The sequence below is a fragment of the Eschrichtius robustus genome, chromosome 9 (assembly GCF_028021215.1).
Source record: "Eschrichtius robustus isolate mEscRob2 chromosome 9, mEscRob2.pri, whole genome shotgun sequence".
Taxonomy (NCBI): domain Eukaryota; kingdom Metazoa; phylum Chordata; class Mammalia; order Artiodactyla; family Eschrichtiidae; genus Eschrichtius; species Eschrichtius robustus.
The window spans coordinates 46,971,535-46,990,990 of NC_090832.1; the positions used below are offsets into that span (position 1 = coordinate 46,971,535).

The 19,456-nt window shown below is 43.2% G+C and overlaps 1 protein-coding gene and 1 long non-coding RNA gene across 3 annotated transcripts; one reads left to right on the forward strand and one right to left on the reverse strand.

The window, feature by feature from the left end:
• Nucleotides 1-556: 556 nt before the first annotated feature.
• MARCKS (myristoylated alanine rich protein kinase C substrate) lies at nucleotides 557-5,020 on the reverse strand. Its single transcript, XM_068551204.1, has 2 exons — nucleotides 4,502-5,020; nucleotides 557-2,671 (listed from the first exon to the last, which is right to left on the reverse strand). Exons 1-2 carry the CDS (start codon nucleotides 4,601-4,603, stop codon nucleotides 1,769-1,771), a joined length of 1,005 nt encoding a protein of 334 aa, XP_068407305.1. The 5' UTR covers nucleotides 4,604-5,020; the 3' UTR covers nucleotides 557-1,768.
• Nucleotides 5,021-7,211: 2,191 nt separating this feature from the next.
• On the forward strand, nucleotides 7,212-18,633 carry LOC137769672 (uncharacterized). Of its 2 annotated transcripts, none has more exons than XR_011075036.1 (4): nucleotides 7,212-7,313; nucleotides 10,472-10,564; nucleotides 15,933-16,019; nucleotides 18,482-18,633. It is a non-coding gene; the product is annotated as an uncharacterized lncRNA (long non-coding RNA). The 2 variants fall into 2 exon arrangements; XR_011075037.1 differs by lacking the exon at nucleotides 7,212-7,313 and adding an exon at nucleotides 7,604-7,690.
• The last annotated feature ends 823 nt before the right edge of the window (nucleotides 18,634-19,456 follow it).

Sequence of the window (19,456 nt, forward strand, 5' to 3'; positions counted from 1 at the left end):
TTTACATAAGCTTGTTTTCCTAAGTATAATGCATACTCTAAGCTATAATTTGGAAATTAGCCAAGCACTAAGCAATTACAATGGCAGGTAATACACCATCAGTTTTTGAAACACATTTGGTCACTTTTCATGACCCACCTGCAGTTTGGATTAAATAGACTCTCACTCAGTATAAATTTGTTTTGGGATCTGCATGACAAAAAAAAAAAAATATAGTTTTATGACATTTTCACATAAGACATTTGAACAGTCTCTGGATCATACCACTTTTGTATTAAGTGATTCATCCTGACATGCTATTAACTACAATAAAAATAATTGTTCAATTTTTAAATGAAAACTAAATGCAGATAAATGGTAACAGATTTGACATGGAATGTTGTAAAATATTCCTGTACGTAATCTGATACTACTGATTACAAATTTCTGAGTTTGAAAACTTCAGATTAAAAACCACAAGAAAATTTACTCTTGATGGCATGCGAGATCTTCTTCAAAATGAAACTAGAACCTCAAAGTCTCAGTATTTTATCAAAACATAAAGAAACACAACAAATTTGTACATTTTATTCACATTTATTTTTCGCTTTTAGTGTGCTCACAGAAAATTAGAACACCTTAAGCAGGAGTTTAATAGCAATTTTTGTAAGCAAAGTTACATTCCATCTCTAAGTCAAATTGGTCAAAGCTTCTCCAGTATTTACAAAACATGATAGACAAGATGCTACACAAAACCATTGCATCTGAAGATTTTTTCCTTATTCTCAAAGACGACTGGAAAAGAAAGCATTGTCTGCTGTAATCAAAAACATACCACAGTATAAACAGTAACCATTCCACTTATCACAGCTTGGTTGAGTTTAAAATTTGTGTTTAAAAGGTCCAAGATGACTGCAGTTTTACAAAAATGGGCAGGGTGGAAAGTTGCAAACTTCATGTGCTTCTGGATATCAAGATTTGTTTTTATACAATAGTCACAGTTAAAAACACCCTGCTGGTAATACATAATTACACTTTATTAAGGTCATAAACCAGCAATAAACAATAAAGCCTATACAACTTGTAGTTCTACTTAATCACTGACTGGTACAGCTAACATGAGATAAGTGAAAAGTTCCTATGGTTTAAATGAACTCCTAAGACTATGATCTTTTTAAAAATCTGGGTATTGGTTTTGTTTTTTTTTTCTCTTTCCTTCTTAATCAAGACTTGTAGTGTTGTAAACCTGCCTCACAAAATACATCGTAATAACTTTTCTTTAAAAAAAAAAAAAAAAAGACTAAGCCTTTACACCATCCTTTCTAGTGGTACATTATCTTGGCAATGTTATGCACCACTAAATTTCTCCATCGTGGCTCCTATCACTTCATTGGATATCCCTTTTTGACCCACCCATCTCCTTCATATATGGGCATGTCCATAGATTGACAAAGAAAGTTTACATTTTTGAATAAAGATGCAAAGTATGCAAAAAACATTAATACTGATGCAAAAAATAAAAATAAAAGAGAAACGAGGCAGAGGAAGGTAACTAAGCTCTCCTCGACCTGTTGGAATGGTGGTAACAGAATGATCTGAGATGGGATCTGTGGGTAGGTGGTTAAAAACAAAATTTGCTGCTTAAAAAAAAGTAAAATAAGAAAAGACATCTTTAAAATCAATCCCTGGTTGTAGACAAGTTCTCCAAAACCAGTACCTGGCACCACTCCAACAAACAAACCGGGGGGGGGAGAAAAGTTCTTCGATTATCTCAAAAAATCTTGCCCTTTTACTCTGCCGCCTCCGCTGGGGGGGCTTCTGGACTGCACTCGGGCTGGGCCTCCTGTGTGGGAGCTGCGCAGGCTGACGACGCCGCGGCGGCCGCCGCCTCCTCCGCGGGCGCCGCCTCCTGCTCCGGGGGCGCGCCGGGCCCCGCGGCCGAGGGCGCCTCGCAGGTGGCCGCGCTGGCCCCGGCCTCCTCGGTCTTCTCCTCGGCCTTGCTGGGCTCCTCGGCCGCCTTGGCCTCCTCGCTAGCGGACGGCTTCTCGGGCGCGACGGCGGCCTCCTCGGGCTTGGCCTCCTGCGGGTCGCCCCCCGCCGCCCCCTGCTCGCCCGCGGCCGCCTCCTCGCTCGGCGCCGCCGCCGGCTCCCCGGAGGCCGCGCCCGCAGCCTCGCCGGCGGCCGCAGCGGCGCCCCCGGCGGCCTCGTCCTTGCCGCCTTCGGCGGAGGCGCCGGCGGTGCCTTCGGCTTCACCGCCCTCTCCCGCTTCCTTCTTGTTCTTCTTGAAGGAGAAGCCGCTCAGCTTGAAAGACTTCTTGAAGGAAAAGCGCTTCTTTTTTTTTTTCGGGGTCTCGTTGCTGGGCGAGGGCGTGGCCCCGTCCTCGGCCTTGGGCGAAGACGTCGAGGAGGCGGCTGAGGCGGCCTCCCCCTCCGCGGCCGTGGGCGAGCCGGGCTCGGCGGCCTCGCCCTCCGCGGGGGCCTCCTTCTCCGCAGGGCTGGCCCCGGCCTCGGGGGCGGCGGCGGCCAGCTCATCTTTCTCGGCCGCGGCGGGCGACGCCGCCCCGCTCCCGGCGGCCGCGGGCTCCTCCTTGTCGGCGGCCGGGGCGCTGCCGTTAGCCTGCAGCTCCTCCTTGGCGCCGGGCTCGGCGGCCGCGGGAGAAGCGTCGCCGTTTACCTTCACGTGGCCATTTTCCTGCGGGGCAGAGAAAGCGGGAGGTCACTGAAGGGGGCCTGGGCATGTCATCCCCGCCCCCACTCCTGGACCGGGAGGGACTAGCGTCCCCCGGGGCCCTTCTGGTTTTGGAGACCTTCTCTTTCATGGGGAGGCGGGATTGGATGCCCAGAGGAGAGTTCCTCGAAGACCTGGGGGCAGTGCCGTTTGGGATGCCTGAAGGCACTGAGGAAGCCTCGACTACGCAATAAATGCCCCCGGGGCCTTAAAAGGGCCGAGTCTGAAACGTGGAAAGCAAAGGGTAACCCATTCTAACCTTCGCCTCAAAGGCTTTGGGATAAAGGAGTCAAGTAATATATGATACGCCAAACGCCCTTTGGAAGGAGGCACAGAGCCCGAGCGGGTGATCTGCGCCTAGGTTACACATCCCCCTTTCTCCCTAAACTCTAAAGGGGCGCCTTCAAAACACCAAGAACTCCCAGGGGGATCCCAGCGTTCCAGCCAGAAGCGCCTGGGCTGCGCGCGCAAAGGCCCTACGCCCGCCAAGGGCCTGGGGTCGGCAGGGGGCGCTGCGGCTCCACGGCGCGGAGCGGGGCGCAGGCGGGCGCGGAGGGGCGGGGCGGCCGGGCCACCCCGCCCTGCCGGGTCGGGCCCTGCCCGCTGGCCAAGGCGCCCCCAAGCCCGGATAGCGCAGCCCAGAGTCCGCAAACAAAGCTCAGGTGGCATCCTGGTCTGGATAAAACTAACAAGGCAGGGGGAAACCGATTATTTCAGAGGTCTCGCTTCTGCTTCCACGCCCACCTTCGCCAGTGATTCTGCGAAGCCCGGGCGCGCCCAGGGGGCCCATTTTGCATTTTTAACGGGTTCAAAACCTCTTGGCAGAGCTTGCCTTCCCTATTAGGTTAGGGCAGGCGAAGCAACACGGCCTCTGCTCTAGGAAAAGAGGCGTGGTGGGTGCCCGGTGTTTGTGAAGCAGCCACCCTTGGCCGACCTCTCGGGCCCACCCAACCGTAGCCATCAGCCTGGGTTCGGGCATCGCAGGGGCAGCCCCCGCAGTGGTCCAGGCGGCACGCACACTAACAATCTCGACCGAAACACAAGAACTGCCTCTTGTTGACCATCTGGACAGGTTCTTCAAGGACCCACAGAGTCTTCCCACCCTAGGGAGACCATTTAAAAGTCAGATGGGTGTGTAATTCCAGAGACAACTACGAATAAAGATTTAGAACAGTGGGAAAAGCCCACCGAAAGGTAGTGAAGCCCTTCTGCCCAGCTCCAGCCAGCCAGCCAGCCAGCCAGCAACCTTTTCAAGAACCCAGGGCACGCCGCCTCGGCATACAATAAGACAGCCCTTCTTCCCTCCTCGCCTTTCTCCACCGCCATCCCTATTCGCCCTCCCCCCCCTTCCCTACCCACATACACACAATCACACCAGTTCAGAAATCTTGAAGGCGACCCAGTCTCGACAACAAACACGAGAGACACTCAAACACCTTTGTGCCCACTAAACACAAATGCAACCTGGCTGGGTGCGGGGGTGTGGGGTAGCACCTAGCTAGTCACGTTCTGCCAAGCTCCAAACACGCCATTTTAGACGATTTATCCTTCATTCCGCCCGTCTACACAAGAATTCACCAGGATTCTCCGGGAACCACTACTTTGGGGTGGGGGGACACCCCACCTATGAGAAATTGACAATTTAAGCTATCGATTTCCATTCAACTTTCAGACTGGAATCTGGTCACGGTCCTCTCCGCCGAAGGCGCTTCGGGCACGACCAGAAGGGAAGGGGAAGCGTCGGGACTAGAGAAAGACACCAAAGAAATGACCAGAACCACAGGTAGAATTTACCTGCCCATTCGCTTTAGAAGGCGACGAGGCCACAGCCGCCTCCCCAGGCCTCTCCGCGGCGGCTTCTCCCTTCGCAGCGGTCTTGGAGAATTGGGCACCCATGCTGGCTTCTTCAACAAAGAAACTCAACAGATCCAAGGGGGGAACAAAGAGCTTCGGGTTGGTGTAACGACGGGGCAAGCAGCAGCGGCGGCAGCAGCAGCGGCGGCAGCAGCAGCGGCACACACACCGGAGGGAGGGGGGAGTGGGGGTGGTGAAGAGGACAGAACAGAACCGATTAAATACACTCCGGATAAAAAAATTTTAGTCGAAGAGATCAAAAAGCAGCAGCGCAGGAGGGAGGGAAAAAGGGTGGAAAAGTCGAGCACAAAAAAAGGAGCCCAAGTGTAGTTTTTTAAAAAAAGAAGTAATAAAAAAATCCCAGATTTGTAGCCGCACTGTAGACAAGAGGAAAATGGAGAAATCTCCCTGGTTGCTAATAAGATGCGGGGTCCAACGCCCAAGTGCACAGATGAATGGGCTCGCGGGCGCTGACGCGGCCCCCGCGCGCGCCGGCCAATCCGCGCGCCGCACACAAAGCAGGGGGCGGGGTCTGCGCTCCCGGCGAACAATGGAGCCGCGCTTTGCAAATGGTTTGAAAATCAGCCTCAGACCGAGAATTAATGTCCTTCAAATAAATAAATCAATTAAAAAATACATGCCTTTCGCCTCCCTCTGCTTGAAAATAATAATGCATTACTTGATTGGCTTGCTTTGTTTGTAATTAATTAACGCGGGAGGGGTGGTACTTGTGGATGGGGGCGGAGAAAGCGTTAACTTGACTCGCTTTGACTCTTGTCGGTCTATATCCGTGTCTGTCTCCCTCCCCTCCCTCCCCTCCCCCATCTTTCCCGTGTGTTTCTGTGTATGTGTGTATGTATGCGAGTTTTTAAGACAATGGTGGGGATATGTGTGCAGCATGTTTTCTGTCTCTGTGTTCCATATTGGTTTCACAGATACTGCACAGGGTTTGTTTTTCTAACGGTTGCAAATGTGACTTAGCCCCAAATTGAAAGGTATTTAAACCAAGAAGATCGAATTTCATCAAACGAGATCGCGAGTTAGAATTAGGTCTGTAGGCCAGATGTAGAAAATGCAAAAGCAGCAAGCAGACGAAGCCACACTCCCTTCTCTATCCCACACTGGCATGAAACAAAATATTTCGAGATTGGCCTGCGGCGCTCATCAACCCCCCGCCCTCCCCATTCCCAATTAGTGATTTTCCCCCCAACAATATAAAGTGAGGGCCATGTACAAAAGATCGAAAAGGTCTGCATTTTATCATTGTATGAAATGACAGTTTTCCTCTATGGTGAAATGAGACACAGCCTAGAGTGTACGAATCCATATTTACAGTTGGGATGCAATTCGCGTCGATATGAATCTTTTTCAGCCTACTGCCAGGATCGGAGGGACTCTTTTCTTCCTGAACATGTGTGAATGTGCACGCAATCGAGTGGGCTCCTGGAAGGGAGGGAGGCAGCCGCGACGAAACTCTGAACAACCGGATTGACTATTACAGTTCTAAGGAGAAATTACATATTGAGAGATAGCAAGAAAGTCCCTGAACGCTCCAAGTCTAACTTGGGTTAGAGAAAAGGCTTCTATAAGGGAATCCAGGGTACCTCCATCCGCACCCCTTGCCACCGAAGTACCAGACGCTTCTTGTGCGTGAAAGACAGCGCACTGATTTAAAGAATGGAGGGGGAGGGGGGAGAGGCAAAAATCAAGGATACACCCTTATAAGCATTCTCCTACCACCTACATTTTTGCTCCCAAAGTTTTCACTCGTGTCCAAATCACACTACTTTTTCTCGTTTACATTTAGTGATCCTGAAATGAATAATCTTTAGCTTATGGAGGTGAGAAGCAGTCGGAGGAATGGTTCACTTCTCCCGGTGCTGGCTCTGAATTCTGAAAGTTTTATTTTCCTGCTCATTGTAGGGAAATGGGTCACACTCTGAGTGAAAAAGACGGTTGATTCAAGCCAATAACTCTTTGTTCAAGTACTGCTTTGAAAATCACCAAGCTGCAGATCGTTACATGTAGCTTCGTCTTCTCACTGTCCACTTCTTCAGATGCGTCATTATTCAATCACGAAGTCATATTCCCCAGAGCCGACGTTAAGACGTTTCCGTAGAAGTGTATCTTGCCAAACTTGTTATCACCCTAAGGGAGCCCGCTGGCCTGGCCCAAGACCCCAGCCGCCGCGATGGTTACGAATCCCTTGTATTAGCGTCGTTCCAACTTGAAAAGCCAACGGGGCTGATCCAAAACCACAATCCAGGCGATTCTCAAAAGCTCTTTTAAGCTGTTGATTTCCCCCTACCCCCAACGTGAATCATGCCCCTTCCTCTGCACCCCCCTCCCAGTTAAACTTGGGGTGATTGCTAGCTCGCTTTTGAATTTTCTCCTGACGTGTTCTTAGCCCTCCATTTGGGGGCTGCTTTTATTGCTCCTTTGTTACCAGGCTGCGGTGTAGCTTTCCCGTCTTTTTCTTTCTCGAATGCCTATTTGCCTGGTATCGGCTTGTCTCCTTGGCAACGGCCAGGGACGATTCGGAGCCCCAGGCGGGGGGGAGGGGGAAGGGGCGGAGCCGACGGGGGGTGGGCAGGGAGGTGGTGGAAGGGAAAGAGACGCAGAGCGAGAGACAGGGAGACAGACAGCGAAGCAGATGGCCGCGCGAGGGGGCGGAGTCCCGGCGGGGCGTGGACGTCGCGAGCTCGACGGAGCCAATCAATTCCCTCAGCTGCTCCGGGGCTAGAAAACAAGGGTAAACACATAGATTCACTACCCACGAGCGGTCCCTAGTTTAGGGTAGTCAAGTTGGTTTTCTTTCGATAAGAGAGCGCATTTTTAGCGTCGGTTGGAAAGCCGACAGTCCCCAGTAACTGGCAGGGGGAGGCGGTTTGCGGGGCTCTGCCGGGGGGTGGGAGCGGGGGCGGGGGGCGCTGGGTCAACCTCTCCTCAAACTCTCCCGGCGTCGGGCCAGCAGGGGGGAAGCCGAGAATGCGCGAGGCGGGTGAAGGCGGAGGGTGGGTGAGGAAGGAAGGGGCTGGGAAATGGGAAGAGGTCACTCTGCGTCGGAAACTACATAACGACTGGGAAGGACCTCCAAACAAGACTGGAACGAGTAGGAAGTTGTACAGTGTAAGTACATAGTTCCTCAGGAGTTCGGTGTTCTTACACCCCGAGCTAAAGGTTTCAAATCAAGTTCTAAGTATATAAATATGATTATATATATATATATATATATATATATATATATATATATATATATATATATATATGACTAAAGAACCCAAGTGGTCACAGTGAAAATGTAAAACTGGTAAATGCCTGTAACCAACTCACCAGGAGGAAACAGTCATTTATTCTCTTTTCACCACGCACAAGGGTATTTCTAAGAGGATGACAATCTGTATATGGTTTTCTCTAGAAAAAGAACGATTTCTTTAGGATACCTCAAAGTTATTTTTTCCTTAAAATGTTAGCAGTAGAAGGGAATTTTTAGATAGTTCCACAAATTCCTTGAGGGCCTGCTGTATCTCTCAAGGCCTTGTTTTCCCATCAGTGAACAAGAGAGATGCAACGCAATCTTTGGCCTCCAGGAGCTTACTTTCTTTTTCTGGCCGCGTGGCTTGCAGGATCTTAGTTCCCCAACCAGGGATTGAACCAGTGCTCCCTGTAGTGGAAGCCTGGAGCCCTAACCACCGGACCGCCAAGGAATTCCCTAGGAGCTTGCATTTTAGTAGATTGCTTTAGGTGAATTGGATTATCTAGTTTCATCTAGTCTCTTACCAGATGAAGAAACAGCCCCGGGGAAGTTGCCAGATTTTGTCAGTTGGTAGAGCCAGGAATAGAGGCTCACCCCCTTGATGATTCCACATTTCCAGCTTCTTCCACTACTCCTGGTGCTGACTAACCTTCCCTTGATGGCACAGATTCATTGGATAGGTTGGTTATTCATAACTAAATTATTTCTTCGGCTCCTGCTAAGTACTAGGAAGGGGCTAGACATCAGTTGACACCAGGGAAGAGGATGAACACGTCTGTCCTCTCATGTAACTTCCACTTCGCATTATTATCTCTTAAAACTTCTTAGAATATGAAGAAAGAGAACAAAGGATGGGATTAACTGTGTGCTTAGAAGAAAGCAAACAAACAAAAAAACAATAACAAAGATGCGGGCCACTTTCTAGATTCCAAATTAAATATGCCTTTTTCATTTGAAAGCATTCATTCAACATTCATTCATTCACAAAGTACAAGATCGCACTGTGTTAATGGTGTGGCGCTCCGTTTTTCATCTTAGGTTTTATATTACCTGAACTTTAATTCCACAGAAATTGATTAGTGTGGAATACAGTGTGGAGCAAAGCAGGTACAGCCCGTCATTCATTCAACAGGTATTTATTGAGTTCCTATCATGTGCTAGGTATGTGGAACATATCAGTGAACAAAAGAGACAAGAAGTCTTTATGGAGCTTACATTCTAGAGTAGGGAGAAAACAAACTTTAATAAATGTAAGTAAGCAGATTATATGGAATACTAGTAGTACGTAAGTGTTGGGGTGGGAGCAAAGTAAGGGGGATATGAGTGCAGGGTTGAAATTCTATATAGGAGGTCAGGGAAGGCCTCATTGAGAAGATAAACTTTGAGCAGATTTGAGGAGGTGAGGGAATTGATAAGGTGCACCTAACCTAGCAAGAGAAGGAGAAATCAGAGTTGAACAAAAAGATCACAAATAGATAAGTCATTATAAATAATCATATGTGTTCTGAAGGGAAATGTAGGGTGCTATAAGATAGTCTAATTTAGTTAAGAGGGTTTCAGAGGGCCTTTTAAAGGAGTGACATTTTAAGAGGAAACCTAAAGGATAAGTAAGCATTAGCCAGGTGAAGTGGTGGAAAATTGTGTTCAGTTGGAGGAAAGCCCCTGAGGAGGGAAGAGTTCAAATGGGTTTGGGGGGAACGTCAAGAGATTGGTTTGGCCATATTTTTGGGTGCCTATAAAATGTTCTAGTGGAAAAGTTAAATGTGCAGATGTAGGAGTCTGGAGCTCAAAGACTGGTTTGGAATGCAGATATAGATATGTGATCATTCCAGATGTAAATATTTTCTGAAGCCAAGTCATGAAAGTATACAAAGAGAGTGCAGAAATACCTAAATACCTAAATAACTCTAAATACCTTCTGCCTTAAGAGGCTAGGTAGATATTTGTCAATTATACCTTAATAAAGCATAACATAACATAAAGTAATAAAGTAAAATAAAAATCAATGAATAGAAAAAAAGAGAGAGGTTGGGTAGAAAAGGAGGCTAGCTGGCAAAGAAGACTGAGAAGGAACCTCCAAGGAGGAGACAGAAAACCAGGACATTGTGGTGTCTGGAAAATCAGTGAAGACAGTGTCTCAAGGAGGAGTGGTTAGTTTTGTCAAATGCTGTTGAGAAGTCAAATAAAGACTGAAAAGTTTCCATTGGCTGTTGCTGGTTACAGAACAGCATTGTGTATACAGAATACAGAAGAAGTTACTAGTTATGGGCTCCAGAGCAGTTTTTATCCTATGTTGAAAGTGGAATCCAGATTTAGTGTGTTAAAGAGTAAATGGGAGGTGAAGAAGATGACAGCATAAATAGTTCCTTCTTTATGAAGCTTGGCTGGGTAGAGGGTGTAGAGAGACAGGGCAGTAGCTGGAAAGGGATGGTATAATGTTTTTTGTTTGGGTTTGTGTTGTCGTGGATGGAAGATATTAGAGCAAAGTTAACTACTCTGGAAATTAATCCAGTAGAAAGGAAAATGTTACAGATATAAGAGAGAAAAGGAATAGTGAATGCAATGAGGTCCCTACGAATGCAGGAGGGAATGGAGATGTAGGGCACATGCTGAGATACTGACTTTTGAAAGACTCTACTCCTTTCCTGTAACAGGGGAAGAAGAGGATGGTCAAGATTGACTGGCTGGAAGATGAGAGAGCTCCCTCCTGATGGTTTCTACTTGCCTTTGAAATTCATCAGCTAAGGGTAAGGAAGAGAAGTCGGGGTGTGATTATATTATAGAAGGTATGGAATAATAATTGGGAAGCATAGGATTGAGACTTTTGGGCATAGTAAGATTTTAGAGCAATAATGAGTACCCATTTGAGGTTGATAAATCCAATGATGCTTAGTCAGTGTATCAAAGTTTCTCTCTCAAACTCTTAAGTGAAAAATAGTATCTATTACAATCCTCTTTAAGATTACCAGCTATTCACTTTCCCAGCCTATACCCAGTTTTTAAAAATTGAAGTATAGTTGATTTACAGTGTTGTGTTACTTACTGCTGTACAGAAAAGTGACTCAGTTATACATATATATGCACTTTTCCATATTCTTTTCCATTATGGTTTATCGCAGGATATTGAATATAGTTTACTGTGCTATACAACATGACCTTGTTTATCCATTCTATATATACCAGTTTGCATCTGCTAATCCCAAACTCCCAGTCCAACCCTCACCAATCCCCCACCCCCTTGGCAACCACCAGTCTATTCTCTATGTCCCTGATTCTGTTTCATAGGTAGGTTCATTTGTGTCATATTTTAAGATGCCACATATAAGTGATATCATATGGTATTTGTCTTTCCTTTTTTTTTTTAAATTTATTTATTTTTGGCTGTGTTGGGTCTTCGTTGCTGCACGCGGGCTTTCTCTAGTTGCGGTGAGCGGGGGGCTACTCTTCATTGCAGTGCACGGGCTTCTCATTGCGGTGGCTTCTCTTGTTGCGAAGCTCAAGAGATGGGCTCTAGGCACACGGGCTTCGGTAGTTGTGGCACGCAGGCTCAGTAGTTGTGGCACACAGGCTTAGTTACTCCGCGGCATGTGGGATCTTCCCGGACCAGGGATCGAACCCATGTCTCCTGCATTGACAGGCGGATTCTTAGCCACTGCGCCACTAAGGAAGTCCCTGTCTTTCTCTTTCTGACTTACTTCACTTAGTATGATAATCTCTAGTTGCATCCATATTGTTGCGAATGGCATTATTTTGTTCTTTTTTATGGTTGAGTAGTATTCCGTCGTATAAACGTACCACATCTTCTTTATCCATTCATCTGTTGATGGACATTTAGGTTGTTTCCACCTCTTGGCTATTATGAATAGTGCTGCTATCCAATTTGTGTTATGCCTATACAGTCAATATCTGCACAAAAATATAGATTAAACTAGTTCTGCTTTTATAAAACTCCATTTCAGTTAATCCTGTATGATTTTGTACAGATACGTATAAACAGAATGGAAAAGGGAAGAGAACCTACTGGGTGCTAGGCACTGCACCACGTGAGCCTGTGCTAGGCTTGTGTTTCACCCTTACAGCAAACCCATGGACTTGAATCATTATCCCCATTTTATAGATTTGGAAATTGATGTTCAGCAAGGTTTGGAAAGTGAAATTCAACTAGTGTGTTAACCATTGTGTGCTGAGGGATATCTGATTTTAGGAATCTAATAAAATCTCAAATGGTTGTAATAGCAAAGTGGGATCTCATATTAGGAGCTTTATTAATTTTTTAATTGGTACCATGTACTGAAATTTTAACTTTAAACTTTGCTTTAGTGTTCTTTATTAACTATCCAATAGCACTCAAATAGAAAGATTCTTTCATGGTTAGGAAACATCAGAGTCATTGATTATCTGATCTGAAGGCTCAAGGACTAACACCTAGAATAGGAATGAAGCTTCTGGAATGTTAGATCCCCTCCAGATACTTAGGTGATTACTACGAAACCACTAGAAGCTTGAGTATATTTTTAATTACTGCTCTTCAGGCGTATTGATCGACTTAGCAAGAGTTTTTATATTTGAAAAAATCCCAAAGGGTAAGATACACTCTAGATTAGAGAAAGGTTAAAAAAAAATAAAAGCAGGAAAACCCCCAAAATTTTAAAGAATAAGTTTTCTCCAGAAATTTTGAATCAAAACTTATCTACAGTAGCATTTTCTAGAATTTGCAGTATTACCCTCTAAGGGACAGGCTGAAAACTTTCCATATCAGCTTTTGAAAGAGCTGAGTTGGGAAAGGGAGATAATTCCCTTCCCATCTTTGTTTCCAGAGGTAACAGGCAAGTAAATAAAGAAAAACAATCAAAGTTTACATTAAAAGGATATGGTTCCTAGTCTTATAGAGTTATCTAACTAGTCAGCCAGAAATGAGAGTAGAAAATTCACATGGAAAAAAAGTTGAATTTTCAGTGTGACATCATAGGAACCATGCAAAGGTTAGTTTTTCGTTGTTATTTCAGAGTCATGGGGCTTCCCTGGTGGTGCAGTGGTTGAGAATCCACTTGCCAATGCAGGGGACACGGGTTCGATTCCTGGTCTGGGAAGATCCCACATGCTGTGGAGCAGCTAAGCCTGTGCACCGCAGCTACTGAGCCTGCGCTCTAGAGCCTGCGAGCCACAACTACTGAGCCCGCGTGCCGCAACTACTGAAGCCTGTGTGCCTAGAGCCCGTGCTCCACAGAGAAGCCACCACAATGAGAAGCCTGCGCACCACAACGAAGAGTAGCCCTCGCTCGCCACAACTAGAGAAAGCCCACGTGCAGCAACGAAGACCAAACACAGCCAAAAATAAATAAATTTATAAAAAAATAAAAATAAAGTCATAGATACTTTCTGATATTAAAAAGTAGATTAAATCCCTGAGATACTTGATCTATTCTATGGCTCAAGAAATTAAAGCATAAAATCATATCAAACATTTTTCTTTATTCCAAATGATAATGGAGTTTTTAAAAAAGGATATGTTAACCTTTAGAAATCACTTGTTGCAACCAATAAATTGACAAGTTTTTATTAAGCTGCCGCTAAACCAGACTTCATTAAGGCCCCCTCCAGTCTGATGGACATTTCAGTGCCTTTAGCGCTCTGTTAGGCTTTCTGATGGGATGATTGGGAAGGATGATGACATTCATTTGTTCAACCGATATTTATTAAGCGCCTACTTTATACCAAGCACTGGGTGATAGTGCTTTGCCTACGATAGCTCACTGAATCCGCAAAGTAATTTTATAAGGTAGAAACCATTGCTTCCTATGTCTTCACAAATCAAGTCCTGCAGAGGTTACATAACATGCTCAATTTTTTGCTGCTTTTAAGTGGTCCGGGCTGGGTTGGGTTCTGAATCCAGCTCTTGGTGGTTCCAAAGCTTGTGGCACTGTTTCCCTGGATACCATGCTGTCTTAGAGTAAGAATTTTATGGGCTGTTTCCAGTTCTCCTGGAGGTTACAAAAATGCCCAAGAGACACTAAAAATTAACCAAAAGGCATGCAACTTCATTTATGCATTGTGAGAGAAGTATTTAGGGCCACGTCTATAAAATGAGAATTAGCATTCAGAAAATCACACACACACACACACACACACACACACACACATACACACACACACACACGCACTCAAAATCTGACAGATCAGATTCTTGAACCTGGAAACATCCTTAGTAACTTTATCCAGAATATTGTTATTGCAAATCAGATATTGGTGTAATTAAATAAAAACATGGTTAAGTTGCGCTCAGATCTCACCTCTATCTTTTCTGGAGGCAGAAGTGTGAGTCTGGCTGAGGGCAGAGTGAAGCCATTGGAATGTAGGTAAAATAGAGTGTAGAACTAGAGAGAGGAAGTTACAGTTGGGAAGGAAATCAAGATATGAGATGGGAGGTGAGATCGGAGATGAGAAGGTGCAGGACCACTGTAGGAAGACTGTAAGTATTCCTGGAAAGAAAGCAAATCACAGCAGAGAATGTAGGGGTGATGCCAATGGGGCATTCTTCCATTAAGTCTGCAGTTGGAATTTGATTTACATTGTGGTTGTAGGTTTTAAAATTTAAAGCAATTTTACATATGTTTCATTTAATACCCACAGTAAATTAAGGCATCAATTAAGTTAATTCCCAATTATAAGAGAGTTAAGTAATTTCCTTGAGGTCCTAACTATAGGTGCTCAGACCAGCCAGTGTCTTGTGGTCGGCTGGGACAAACAGGGACTTTCTCACTGCCCCATCCTGCTGTCTCTGCCCTTGTGTAGCATTTTTCCACTCCCATTCCACCTTGATACTTAATAAAATGATAGTCATGCTGCGTTTCTAATTGATTTCGAGTTTTGTTCTCATTGCTTCAAATACTACTTCTATGCCAGTGACATTAAAATCAGAAATACCTGTCCTAACTGCCACCCCAAATTCCAGATCTGTATTTTCTGCTGTCTCCTTACTGATCTGGGCATTGCTGTGTGTATATTTCTCACCACTCCCTCCACTCCCTCAAACTCAGGTTATCATTTTCCCACCCAAACCAGCATCAAATTCTGAAAGGATTTCTTTAGCTTTCTTGGAGACGTTTTTGACTCATTTTTCTCCCTCACTTTCCAGGCTAAGAATAGAACCAGATATAAGACCTCCTTTAGGATTCAGTGGACACTCTACACAGTATATACATATATTAAATCCTTACATTGTACACAAACTAATACAATGTTAATATGCCAATTACATCAATAAAAAAAAAGACACACACAAAAAAAGAATTAAAAACTAAAACAAACTAACAAACTAAAACAAAGCCTGAAGCTTTTGCCTGTTTGGTCAGCTCATAAACTTTTCTTTCCATCTCCACATCTTTCTTTCACATCTTGGACACATTTTTCCTTATGTTACCTTTTCTCTCTTTAAAATTACCATTCGTTAGACTTTACAAAATATAAAAATAATTCAGTAGCAAGGAAAGTTCTGGAATTCTCATTGTATGATTTATTACAGCTCAGAACACCCCATGGATCATCTTTGTCAAATTATGTTGATTTTTTCCTTTCAAACATCTTTGGTATTTTCTCAACCAGTGCTAAAATTGAAATCAAGGTTTTCGATGTGTTCTGCCCGAATTACCTCCTAGGTAGTTTCTCCCCTCTCTAGGGCATTCTATGCCACAAATATTTCCCCTCTAACTCCCTTGGTCAAAAACTGACTTTCAGTTGCCTGGGATCTAACCCTCCTTTCCTGACTCCCAAAATACTTTATAATCTGTCCCCATAATCTCCAGGCAGAGGAGTAGTTTGGGTCATTGAGGGACAATTTATTAAACTCTTCCCTGTAATTGTTTCATCCACCTCCTGGCAAAGAACTAGTAATTACGAGTTGTTAGTATAGCCCCATTAAATATTCTTTATAGAGAGAAGGTTGAAGAACTTCTTCTTCAAGGTATTTCATGATTTAAAACAACTTAGTAAGCCAGTTCTCCACCGGCTTCTCTTCTTAGGGGTGAAAAAGGAGCAGATTTCAAGGAGATGGTGAACTGATCTCCCTTTTTGTCGAAGAGAGAGTCCTGACTTTGAACTTCTCATGTCCTTTTCCAGTCTCGTATGTTTGACCCAACCACAAGAACCATTGCACCAGAAGGGGCAAAAACCCCCTAAGAGGGAGAGAAGAGAAAACAGCAACTGGTAAATCATAGACATTTCCTCCTGATTATGTAGACAAGACCAGTTTTTCCTTCCTGATGAAAATATTTTTTCATGTCCATAACATTTCATTTTCTCACACTAACACTTAATTTCCTTGGCTGGATCTCCTGTCTTTTTCTTCCCCCACCATACTTTAAATGTCCTAACTACTTTTAGTGAATTTAAACTACACAGTGTCTGTTAATTGACTAAAACAGGTAATATTTCCCCCGTATTTGTTTTATATTCTTTTCACTAAATGGCAAAAACTATCTGCAACTTTTGAATTTACAAAATCCATGTTATTATAATTGTGGTTTCTTGAGAGTATCCCATAATAAGCAAGAAAGAATTGTTATATTTTAGATTTTAGACTTCATCACTACTTTTTTGAAAAGAATTTGATTTTCACTTGATTCATTCAATTTAATGGTAGAAAACAGTAAAACATTATTTGACACCAGATAGGCAAACATCTACTTATGTTGTTATGTCCATATCTTTCAACTTAATTCTTTTTTAAGTCCTTAATGAGTCTTCGGATGATTTCATAAAATATATTAAGATGCAGTTTATGTCACTGTTTGAATATATATATTACATTATATATTATTTATAGTTACATTATATATATTATATATCACATATGATTATTATAGTGTAGTATGCATGGGGTACAATAGGAAGTTGAGAACATTGATTTTCATTGTCATTGTATCAGCACTCATAGGAACAAGCAACTATCCTTTGAAATGATCACTTTGTCAGAACACTCATCAGACAAGTGCCAATCTTCAAATCAGTTTGGGGAACATTCCTCTTTGGGTCAGGCCTCACAAGCCACACAAGAAACTCTGCCTCAATATTTTATAACTGTGTTTTATGATGATAATTTTTATTACTCTAAACTGTATACCACTCTGATCACTGACTTTAATAATACTAACACCTTCTAGGTACATGAAAAAGTGTGCAGTTAACTTTCAAAATATAATTTTATTCACTGTGCTTTTGGCTGTCTTTAAAATTAATACTTGTCTTTAGAGAGTGTGCCACTCTTGGGGTGAAGCAGCCGTGGTGTAGTGGGACTGCGGTGTTTGAGGCTATAGGTTCAATTTCAGGTTCAAACACTTGGTAGCTATGTTGTGACCTTAGACAGTTGACTGAGGTTCTCTGAGCCCTTTGCAAGATATGGATAAAAATTCATATCTTAAAGAGTTTTTAGGGTAATGTATTATTGTTGGTTTAAGATGTACTCTGTAAGAGGTTTTCTGTTGAGATTTGAATGAAAATAGGCAGGAGATAAGAGAAATGTTTTGAGATAATACATGTAATAGCCTGGGACCCAGCACTTAGTAAGTCCTGGATAAATGCGGGGATTCTTTTTCTTCTTGGAATAAGGGGGAATCAGGGAAAACCTCAGAAGAGATTTTGAAGTAAAAGGGAAATAAGCAAACATATATCAGCAGAGCTGTTACTAAGTACTCGTTTAAGTAAGGATTTGCAGTGAACCCATATCTTGACTTCTCTCTTGGGCAGAATTCCTGAAGGAATTCTGAGAGAAGCTGACTAGAGACTAGAGAAGGTGCTAGAAGGCAGTAGAATTGGTAGTTGTCTTTTTCTTCCAGTAAGCCAGCTGCTCTCATGAGGGAGGTGGGATTATATTTCTTAATTAATGTTAATTTTAATTGATGTTTAGAATTTTACATGATTAAGCAAATGCTATATCTCCACATTTTGCTTTTCTTATAACTGTCTTTTCTCAATCTGTGCTTTTCCTGAAATATGCTACAAACCAGAGCTGTTTAATATAAGTTGGCGTTTTGCCCTCCTTCCTTGGACATCTCTTCATCTGAGGCTTAGCCAGCAGAGAGATGTCAGAATAAACCACAATTTGAAAAATTTGCAATAGATTTTTTTTAATCCCATCCTTCTCATAGAAAAAGTCCAGATAGAGTAATGAGTATCTTCAGGTTCTCTCTCTTTTTTTTCCTAAGTGCTAATTAAAAATCTTGTTAGCAGCAATCTATTAATAATTTATTCATGCCCTGAATTTCTTTGGGCAGTATTTTGTTATCCATATACAAATTCTATTTTTGCAGTTTTTGCTTTTTCCTCCAATTTTGAAAAAAAATATTAAAAAGAGGATCATAATTTATAACAATTATGATCCTCACAAGGATTATCATCATCGTGATGATTACAAAATGTGAAACACACGTACACCAGGAGGCAGGAAGCATCATTCATTCTGCCTGGTGTAGCAGTTAAGAGTTCTACGATCAAATAAACTTAGTTTTGGGTCTAGGCTCTGTGAAGCAAGCATTGGTACCATTTCAATGACGGGAAAGATACCAAGGTTTGGAAAGGTGAAGCGATTTTGCTTAGATCACTGAAAATAAGCAGCAAAAGTACTCTCAAGGGCCTGGAAATTGCATTTAAAAGTGCCCTTTCCCTTACAGAGCAAGAACCTTAGAACTTCATGGACGATTGGACATCACATTCAAACTGCGTTCTTGCTATGCAGCGCCACCAGTATCATGTGATTCAGGGTTGATGTCTAGCCCGAATTTAAACGTACTTTCATGTTGAATAATGAGTCTGACTGAAGGAAATGTAGCATAATCTCATAAGTCTCTGAATCATAAGAAATTGGAGCAATAGACTCTTACAAGGTTAAAATTTCTCAAATTGGAGTAATACTTACGTTGCTAGAATTTTGGGATTTATTTATTTATTTATTTTTGGCTGTGCCGCACGGCATGTGGGATCTTAGTTCCTCGACCAGGGATTGAACCTGTGCCCACTGCATTGGAAGCCCAGAGTCTTGACCACTGGACCACCAGGGAAGTCTCTGGGATTTATTTTTAAACTAATATTTCTTTAAAGGCCTCACGTAAGTGAAACCTCAGCAAAATTTCTTAAATATTAATCTCAAACTTCACCTACAAAATAAAGCTATAAAATGTCATCACATTCATAAAATTGAAAAACATTATAATTAAGCTTAGCATTTGTCTTTTATTTATTATGGTTGCAAAAGCATAGTAGTAGTTTTAGCAATTATCAGTACAGCATGACTCTATCATCAAGTGCTTTGACACTAGGATAAATCTGCAAATATCAATAAATAAAAGTGATACTAGAGTTCTCTTATCAAAAACTTAAATGGAAGTAAATGGGTAGATTCTGGCTTAGTGATGCATCCTAACAATTTCTACAGGTGGATAGTCAGGAGGAAGCCTGATGCATTGTATCCCTTGATTATACAAAAGTCTCCAGCAGTTTCTCTAGAATAAGTAGGTATGTATTGCTAATTCCATATCACAAGGAGAAGAACTCTGAAAGATTTAACTACCTCTGTATCATTTTTCTATATTTTTAAGCACAGGGCCTTAAGTAAAATGCAGTTATGCCTGTTAGATTAGATCAAATGT

Bases quoted from the DNA above. Each gene is read 5' to 3' on its own strand.
- MARCKS (XM_068551204.1), bottom strand. From the start codon at position 4,603: ATGGGTGCCCAATTCTCCAAGACCGCTGCGAAGGGAGAAGCCGCCGCG. The intron at 2,672-4,501 runs GTAAATTCTACC...TCTGCCCCGCAG, and splicing joins CTTCTAAAGCGAATGGGCAG to GAAAATGGCCACGTGAAGGT.